The sequence below is a fragment of the Gavialis gangeticus genome, unplaced genomic scaffold, assembly GCF_001723915.1.
Source record: "Gavialis gangeticus isolate Ggan-Ray unplaced genomic scaffold, GavGan_comp1, whole genome shotgun sequence".
Classification (NCBI taxonomy): Eukaryota; Metazoa; Chordata; order Crocodylia; family Gavialidae; genus Gavialis; species Gavialis gangeticus.
The window spans coordinates 5,212,531-5,222,403 of record NW_017729006.1 but is presented as its reverse complement, the minus strand read 5'-3'; the positions used below and the strand labels follow the sequence as shown (position 1 = coordinate 5,222,403).

At 40.4% G+C, this 9,873-nt stretch overlaps 1 protein-coding gene across 4 annotated transcripts in view; it reads left to right on the top strand.

The window, feature by feature from the left end:
• TOP2B (topoisomerase (DNA) II beta) overlaps positions 1 to 9,873 on the top strand; it is a 103,705-nt gene that overhangs the window by 59,451 nt on the left and 34,381 nt on the right. For all 4 annotated transcript variants that reach the window (XM_019508765.1, XM_019508764.1, XM_019508766.1 and 1 more), the window contains 4 exons: positions 2,920 to 3,021; positions 3,113 to 3,250; positions 5,213 to 5,351; positions 9,546 to 9,703. In XM_019508765.1, the coding sequence (XP_019364310.1) occupies positions 2,920 to 3,021; positions 3,113 to 3,250; positions 5,213 to 5,351; positions 9,546 to 9,703 (537 nt within the window). The remainder of the gene's footprint in view (positions 1 to 2,919; positions 3,022 to 3,112; positions 3,251 to 5,212; positions 5,352 to 9,545; positions 9,704 to 9,873) is intronic.

Below are 9,873 nucleotides of genomic sequence, written 5' to 3'. Positions count from 1 at the left end.
GGTCCCTTCCAACCCTACTTCTATGATTCTATGATAAATAATGATATAAGCTAGCTTTTGGGATTATAGCTGACTTCATGTGAAGCAGTGTCGTCTACTGGACTGAGAGGCAATAATTTTTATAAGATCTAAAAAGCTTCTGTCTATTCCTCTCTCTATGCACTCATGAAGTCTTACATGGCATTATAAAATAAATGGATTATTCTGATCTGCTGTGTTCTGGGAATGATATATGGATCCTATCAAACTACTGACTTTATTACTTTATGCATCCAAATGGCACTTGACAGTTATGAAACTCCATGTTCTTGGATGATAATCCTATTCCACATGCAGTCTGAATGCATGAGGATCCACTTGCTTGTTGAGCATGTGCAATGCTGTGCCCACTGGTATAAGTCCTGAAATTGTAGTAAGGAAAAACCTATGGCTAGCAGGTGTTAGATGGTGGACAGGGAAGCATCTCTGGGTGTTAGCCCAGTATAAAAGGCATTTTCCCAGGAAACAGGAGACCTGGGTTCTAGGCTTCCCCAGGGAAAGTTTGAACTAGTATCTCTCCAGTTGTCCAGCACCAAAGATTAGGCATTATTTGTGTCTTTCTCCAGCGCTCGTTAAAGTTGGTTCCTTAAGCAGTCAAGCAAAGGAGGAGACACTATGAGGCTAGGAGGAAGATAACAAGCCAAAAAGCCTGCATGGCTCAGTGAGATGGGTGCTGCTTTAAAAGGGAGTAGGGCCTAGGTTCTAGCCTGTACCCTTGCTTCCACTGGGGCAGAAACTTCCCTATTCCTCACCATCCATTTTATTGAATTAATATTAAATGCAAGAGGCAAGAGCTCAGTGTCATGAGGAGGGCCTCTCTTTCCTACAGTTTCTTTACTCACGGTCAGATATCTGTACGTCAGTCATAGAACAATAGGACTGAAAGACTTCAGGGGATCACCTAGTCACCTTGATCAGCTCAGGGCAGGATCATCCCTGTGTTTGTCTAACTGCTCTTAGAGATGTCAGGGGTGGAGATTCTACAACTTCTCTAGTAATTAGTTCCAGTGCTTAGTACAGAATGGAGCCATGTATGTGCCTGCCCAGAGGACAGCCTACTGAGCATACTTGATACCTATGTGGACACTTGCTTGTCCATGCTATGCATGTAATAGGATCAGAAACTTTGTGTAAGTGCCAAAAATAGTAGCTACGTGGTTGGGTAAATGTCATTTGGGAACATAAAGTGAAATAGGATTTTTCCCTGACTATTTGCTTAGATAATAGCTTTTTCTTACCTGTGGTATTTTTCTAATAGAGAAGATCAATTTACACTGCCTTACTTTTGGTGGCAGTTTTTTTTTAAATTCTTGTGTATTTTGGATATATTTGATACTTGTTAGGCTTTCCTTTATGTACCTTATCTGCTCCACCATAGACAGTCTTTCTTAGGATGATAGTTCTGTTGTTTTGTTTTTTCCTTCCCAGCCTTACATCTCATGTGAAATGCCTTTGTCCTTGACTTAATTCCTAGTGAGCAGCTCTCATTTTACACTTGTAGCTTTAAGTATTTTAACAGTTTGAGCTGGAGAAGATAAATGAATCTTCAGGGAAACTTCTATAGCTGTGGGTGTGGGATCTAGTGGGGGCCAGAGCAGCAGCATACAGGGAGTACATTCCAGTGCTGGGAATGCTTCCAGCACTGCTGAGTGCTGTGCACACTGGGAGCCTTGTCAGGAGTCGTCAGGGTCTGTGGCAGGCGTCCGCTACAGGGATTCCATCCCCGAGAATTCTCCTTGCCTTTTTCCTCCAGTGGAGAGAGGTAGAGGCAATTTGGGTTGGAGTGCCTGGCACTGAGAGCATGTCCTGGTAGCTGGATACCTAGTAAGATATTCTTCAGCCTACCAGCTCCACCCAGCTCTCTGCCTTCCTCCCCCATGGGGCCATAGGAGACCAGAGAACTCCAGGATTATTGAGGATTTATGAGTACCCTCTCCCCATCTAGATGTAACAAAAATGAAACACTGAAAAATAGTACTTCATTAAACAGGCACTATGTTGGAGTGTTTCAGTCACTTTTAGAATGTTTCAAATGGCTTCTATATGTGTAGTGTTAATTGTGACAGGTATTGCTTAAGGGCAGCTGTAGCACTTGAGCAGTGGTAGGGAGAATTGGTAATCTTCTCCAGTCCATCCTGTATTATGTTGTCAGAATGTGTTTTGGTTCTTCTGCTGCTGCTACAGTCCTCCTGTACATTCATATAAAGCAGAAGGAAAAGACTTTATTCCAAATTAGCAGCATACTAATAGTACTCACCATTCCCTCAGGAGTGTTTTGTAAGTATACCTCTGAAAAACAGATATCTTGCATAGGTGGAGGAATGAATATTTGATAGCTGATATAAATCTGAGGACATGCTCAGGGCATCTTGTATGAACCAAATTCCTACAATGGGAGGGGAAGGAAGGAAATTTGTAGGAGCAGGGAGTAGGGGGAGGGACCCATGTGTGCAGTTTTTTGTGATATGGCAATGAGCTTGGTTGTCCCCGTCAGGCACAGATCCATATTGGAAACTATATTGCATTTCATGTTTTATTCTGGAGCATGAGATCTGGGCTTCTAAATCTTCCAGGTATACTAGGGATGGTACATATGCTACTGTCTTCCATGAACACTAGTTTACTTTTATGGTGTATCCCTACACAGTAATTGCAACGGAAGATCTTTCTTTTGGCTCATATCTCACCTGTGCATTTGATAGGTGGTGATTAAAATATATAGCATAATAAGAAAAGCTAATTTTCCTAACATTGTTATAATACTGTAATAAACATTCTTGAATGAGTGGAAGTGTACTGATGTACTCTATGTTTATATTCAAGTTGAGTAACCAAAATAGAATAATTTCATAAAAATATTTTTCTTTTTTTCTCATTAAGGGTGGTAGGCATGTTGATTACGTGGTGGATCAGATTGTTGGGAAATTGATAGAAGTGGTAAAGAAAAAGAATAAAGCTGGAGTTTCAGTGAAACCATTTCAGGCAAGTTGTTTTATACGTATTACATGCTGACGTGGAAAATAGTTGTGGTCAGCAGTTTTGATAAGTGAATCTGTCTATTTGTTTTCAACAGGTGAAGAATCATATATGGGTTTTTGTTAACTGCCTAATTGAAAATCCATCATTTGATTCCCAAACAAAAGAAAACATGACACTTCAGCCTAAAAGTTTTGGGTCCAAATGTCAGCTATCAGAAAAATTTTTTAAAGCAGTAAGTATTGCACATTTTTTTTTTTTATTATAGGAACATAGAAATTAGTGTACTGGGTGAGCTTACATGTGCTCCCACAGAGTACTAGATAAATTGGGCTATGCAGTCTGAATTATGTGACTTTTGTGGCAAACATTACACATTAAAAACTTTATAAACATTACAGAGGTCTTCTGACATTTTTCTAGTCCAACTATTGAGGTTATTGGGTTGCATTGCAGCCTTTGTTCTGGGTTTCTGGGTTTCATCATTTCCATGGCCAACAGTCTGCAGATTTAATAGTGCTTATGCTGGTAAGGTGGTTCTCGTTGTAGAATAAAGATAGGCATTTACAACCATTAATATTAAAATAATGTTGTGAGATAAAGCATATTATTTTTTCTACTTTGTCCTTTGGTATCTTTGTTATAGTCTGTCTCTGAGACATTTATGGAAAAAAAACTTGTAGAAGAACTTTTCTTGTTTTCTGTGAATCATGGCAACTTACTATGTTGCTTCTCAGAAAAATAGCATGTGCACAGGCATAACAATTGTATAAATATCAAAGGATACCCATGTAAGCTGATACAACACAACTGTTATGTGTGCATGATTCTGTGTGCAGCAAAACCATTTCAGCTTTAACCATGCTTCGTTCAGGGTCAAAACTTATGCTACATAAGCCTTGCAATTTCAGCAGGCTCATGGAGACTGACAGTTACAGTGTAACGGTTAATGTGTGCTCCTGAGCAGCAACTCCCTCTCAGCTTTTAAAGCAGCTAAAATGTATTTTTGTCCACATCTTACTTTGAAAATATGGATGTATATTTCAATATGGATGGTTTGAGAATCACCATTTTAAGCAACTGCATTAGTGAAAATTAAAACTTCATTTATCCATGCCTCTATACATGGGGAGGAAAATAGAATTGACTTAAATGTCAGCCTGAGTTCATTAAGCTGAGTCATGTTTAGTACCAGTAACCTAAATGGAAATGAAGCAGCATGTGATGGCAGAGTTACAGCCTGTACTCTTACCAACAAACAACAGATTTAGACTAAAAAAGGAAGGAAGCTCCTTGGCTTAAAATGCTTTCATCCTATGAAACTAACGGGATTCTTCTTTCCTTATAGTACTTGGGGGAAGGCAGTATACCAAAATAATGATAGACTTTGTACAACCTCCAGAATTGCCCTTCATTATATGTCTTCCATTTCTGGCAAAGTTTTTGATTTATAGTGTTTATATTCTTTATATCAAGTGTATTAAATGAAATCTCTAGCCATTGAATTCTTTATGATTAGGGAATTGTAAAATGCCAAAAGCACATGCTGTCTTGCTCCAGTGGGGATGGGATGCAGAGGCAGGTGGTAGGAGTGTGTGCGTGCGTGCATTCGTGCAAAATATTGGTACTACTTGCTGTATGGAGAAGTACGTCTTATTGCTACAGACTTCCTAGACCGTAGTGGTGGTTGATTAGTTATAAGGTCAGATTCGCACTTATACTTGGGCCTTTTTGCCTCATTCTATTTCCATATAAATGGGCCTCTAAGATGATTGTAAATGTAATTTGATTCCATTATAGCACCCCTTTACACTGCCAGAGAAGTGTAATGTGGCTGTAGTGTGAATGGAATCAAGTACCCAAAGTGCTCTCAGGACATAATAAAATAGTTTCTTATTTTAGAAGTTTTACCATGGACATCTGCCAAATAAAATGCAGGCAAAGAATGAAATGGAAATGGAACAGATAGATAACAACTGTGATACAAAGGAAAAGAAAGGAGTATAGGTAGCTACAAGGTTGTTTGGGTGGTATTATTCCTTGAAGTTGTCTTGAGTCATGCTTTTTTAAGTTGGTGAAAGAATTTAAAAGTCATTGTTAGATTTTACTTTTCACATTTTATTTCATTATTTTAGTATCAGTGTTTGCAGATGTACTTCTGTTCTCATGTATAATTCTAATGTGTCATTTTTTATAGGCTTCTAATTGTGGTATCATAGAAAGTATTCTGAACTGGGTCAAATTCAAGGCACAGACACAGCTGAACAAAAAATGTTCATCTGTGAAACACAGTAAAATCAAAGGCATTCCAAAGCTGGATGATGCTAATGATGCTGGTAAGAGCTAAGTATATGTTTATTTCCTCCAAGAACATTATTACTTTATAAATCTTTTATTACTGTTATTAATACTATTACTAGATGGCTAAATCTGTTGTCCACAAGTTCATATAGAGAATTTATCATTAAGTTGAATTATTATTCAAAAAGCTTCATTACCTTTAAACAGACCTGCATATTTCTATCTTCCATATGGGAATTCTTAGTGGTCAGTGGAACTGAAGTTGTAAGTGTCAGCTAGGCATGCTCTTTAGGTTAAGGAGTTGATATATCTGACCAAAGGTCTATTTTTTATTTAAAGAGACATGGTGCTTTCTGTTTAGAAGTACATAACAATGTGTAATATCTTCAATATTCTGTGTAAGTGATTCTTTTTTTTAATACATCACTGAATAGATATAATAATGATCCGTTATGAATAGGTAATGACATTTAAGGCTGATGAGAAGGGTTTGTAATCTCTTTTCTGAAAATGTTCTGGTCATTATCTACAAAGACTTTAGTAAGAAATTATTCCTTCAGTTGGAATTAATGTCTTTTTAAGCAGGGATGAGATTAGAGGGAGAGAGCAATAATATAAATGAGGCACTGTTTGCGCATAGATTTTTGGATGTTCCAAAAAATTAACAGTAGTTCCATTGACAATTAAATGACATCCACCAACTGACTCTTGGGTGTGCAGGAGTTTGCCGGTTAGGCAAAGTAGATGGCTTGGAGGGTGTGGGTGTGTACTATGTGCACTGTAAGGCTGTTTTTACACTCATTGTTTTAGGAGAAATCAGACCTGCTCCTGAGCCATCTGCTGTGCCTACCTCACAGTTTCTGATATATCCAAGTGACAATAAGCGTGTGGGACTTGTTTTTTCATTTGTAAATACCGAATTGGGAAACAAGCCCTGCAGATATGGCCAAGGGTTTATAGCACTTTTCAGGACAGCTTCTCTTCCATCTTTACATAAGATGATTTTGACCAAAACCATTTTGTATTATCCAAGTCCGCAGCTCTTCCCTGAGCAAATAAACACTGTGATTTCTTTGAGTGCTTGTACACATATATAATCCACTGGTGCACTTGTTCCCAGTGTATTCAAACTGGATGGCTATACCTGTTGGGTTCTATACCTGTTGGGTACTCATGCCTATAACTGAGACATAAAGCTTGGGGTGCCTTGACTCCCTTTGTCTCTTCTTGACAGAATGACTATGAGTTACATAGGGTCTACTGACTCCTTTTCTCACTTTTTTTGCAGAGGTGTAAAAAGCAAGTTTTGTGTTCTGAGCAAAACCCTGCTGGAGAGCAGGAGAGGTGGGATGTGGGATTGGTCAGTCTTACCTGCCCCAGGGATTTAGTCCCTGGCTCCTGTTGCTGCCACTCAGTTTGCCCACCCTGTTTGTTGCTGTTGCTGCTGTAACAGTGGCATGGTGTCCCATCCTCGCTGCCTAATTGCTGCTGCTACAGTGGTATGGGGCTGCGGCTGTGGCATGTGCTTCTTGGGGAAGATGGGGCGGGGGGTTGTGCCCCCTCTAAATCGACATCCTATGGACTCCTGTAAGTCAATAGATATATCATAGCAGGGGTCGGCAAAATATGGCCTGTAGGTCAGATCTGGCCCACCAACTGATTGGATTTGGCCTTTGGGTGCGTGCCCACTAATTCATTGCATCTGGCCTGCGGCTGCCCCTGAATCACTCTGCATGGGCTCCCACGTGGAACAGCCTGCTTTACACTCTCACCCGTGCCCATCAGTGTCCCCAGCCCTGGCCAGCGTGCGAGCATTTCTGATAGGTCTGCTTCCGGTATGGCTGCAGTTGTCCAGGTACTGCTCAGCTCCTTCTGCCTCCAGTGGGTCCTCCTCCTTCTCCTGCCCCTGCTGTGCTGCTCTGGGCAGCAGGTAGCACAGGGAAGTGATGGTGGCTGTGGGGACATGTGCCAGGCACCACATGCCCAGCCAAGCAGGGAAGAAACTACAGCCGGGCAGCTCCTGTCACAGCTCACGGGGCTCCAGCTTCAGCTCCTGGCCGTCTTCCACCCACTCTGCCTGCCTGACACAGCATGAGTGGCTGAGAATTTGAGTTTATGTAGTGTCCCCAGGATTGTTATTAACGGCAGGACTTGGCTAGAACCACATATCTAGTTAAATGGAAAATGCTCTTGATTTGGGCTTTCTGCCTGCTGTTTCTATTCAGTGTACAGATATATTTTGAATATTGATAGACTTATACATTTGTATCTTTTCTATAAGGTCAGTAAAGGTACATCTTGCAGCCACTGATGCCAGTTGTCCTCCTGTCTCAGGACATCCTGTTTCTCCCATTGTGGTAGGAAGATTTCTAAAAGGTCTAATGAGGGCTTACTGACCCAAAAGGAAATCTTTTTCTTCGTGGGATGTTAATTTATTATTGGCAGTATATCAAGAGTAACCTTTAGAGCCATTAGCCTGAAGCACCCACATCTTAGTTTTTTCTAGTAGGAATACATATTGGTGAGTAGAATCTGTGGTGAACTTACCCGTTCGTGGTGGCGATACCATCAGACTTGATGTGCTGCTGTAGGTAGGATGCCTCCTCAACTGGAAACAGCATAGCCACCTCTAAGTGGTACAGTGGGCGAGTTAATAAACACTGCTGTGTCACAGAGCTAACTAGCCAACCCACAGGTGGCTCTCTACATTGCTTCTACTTCAGGTGGCAACCCACCTGGAGCAATGTTGCCATGGGGGGATAGTAAGTTTGATAGCAACATGATCTAGTAGACAGCTACAAGTTTTAATGCCAAAATCTCTGTATGTAATCTTTTGTAAGAATAAGGTCTTATTGAGGCTTTGTTTGAGGTTTTTATTGAAATTCAACTTAGGAATTCCATCTTTATCTTATTTATGCATAAGATACATGTAGGCATGAGGGAGGTCTCCATAGGTTGGATGTTTTCAGACTGTCTTCTTTATCTAAAGAGGAAAAAGCATTGTAGATCTTTGCAGCTTACATACAAGGAATGAGAAGCCAGGCTAAGTTTGACCAAAGAATTCCAATTGGATCTTGGCCTACAGTAGCAAGTGTAACACCACTAGCAGAGATTTATTGCACATTTCACGAGGTCTCCAGTTACTTCAGTGGATTTTCTTTAATGATCTGGTCATAGACACCTATAAAGCCATAATTTGGTCTTAAGTATTCATATTCACCATTTATTTTCATCATTGAAAAATCCAGAACTTTGGAAGGTTGCTGTTTAGGGAGATTGAATTTCAGCTACTAAAGAAGTACTGCCCGGGAATCACTTAACAGTGGAGTTTAAATGTGGACAAACAATCAAAGAAGAAACAGTTCCTTACTTGAACTGCATTTACCATACTCTTGAGATATATTCATACATGCATATTTTGCAACCCACCATCCATTCCTACTACACTGGATTCTAATATGACCCAGATTTTGGTAGTGAAGAAATTCAGAAAGTTCTGACTGACCCCACCCTTCATGCTCTTGATTTGGATGCATGAGGAAGCTGCATTCCTTGCCCCATTAAGTACTAAGTGCAGCTTGAGTGCACTGAGCACACATTGATAGTGGATAGTGGAATGTCTATATCTGCAGAATATCTTGTAAATAACAGAAGAAACTGTTACTCATATGAACAGTAATTGTCAGAGAAATCCCTGAGAATGTAAGTGGAACACCAAACTTTCATCCAGTGTACTGCTGTTTGTGTGGTGATGTGTTTCAGTCTGGATTGTATAGGAGGGCAGAAGCAATTAGGCTTTGTGGAGAATGAAATTATGTATGCAAATATGTGGAGGAGCAAATAACCTCATCTATAGCTATATGTACGTATATAATTTGCAGACAGGCTGTGGAGCTGCTATGCTGTAAAGACCTTATAGCACCCCCTGTTCTACTACAGGAGATTTTGGCCACTTTCACTGCATCATCCTCCCTACTCCTCACCAGCCCATTTGGAACTGGTATTAGGATTCCTTTATGATGTACACAGGGTGGGTAGGCTGCTTCATTCCCACCATGTAGTTTAAAGTGATAAGGAGAGCTTTTCCTAGCTGGGCGAAATTTACGCTAAAATTAATTTATAATCTTGGTTGGGAGAAGATGCTCGCAATGCAGTTACATCACATTTCCTATATGTGTTTTAAAAATCTTTCTGTTCTGATTTTTTTGTATTTCCTACCCCCATTCCAGGTGGTAAACATTCCTTGGACTGCACATTGATTTTAACAGAGGGAGACTCTGCCAAATCTTTAGCTGTCTCTGGCTTAGGTGTAATTGGACGAGACAGATACGGGGTATTCCCACTCAGGGGTAAAATTCTCAATGTTCGTGAAGCTTCTCATAAGCAGGTAAGCAATACTGTATTCCTTCCCTTCCCCACCCCTGCTATCCTCCCTCTACTCAGGCTCAAAATTAGGAGAACAGCTTAAAAATCATGAGACTAAATTTTTGGGGGTGGGTTTTTATTTGTTTTAGAGTTTTGAAGGTTCACATTTTCTGCATTCTCCCCCCCCCCCCC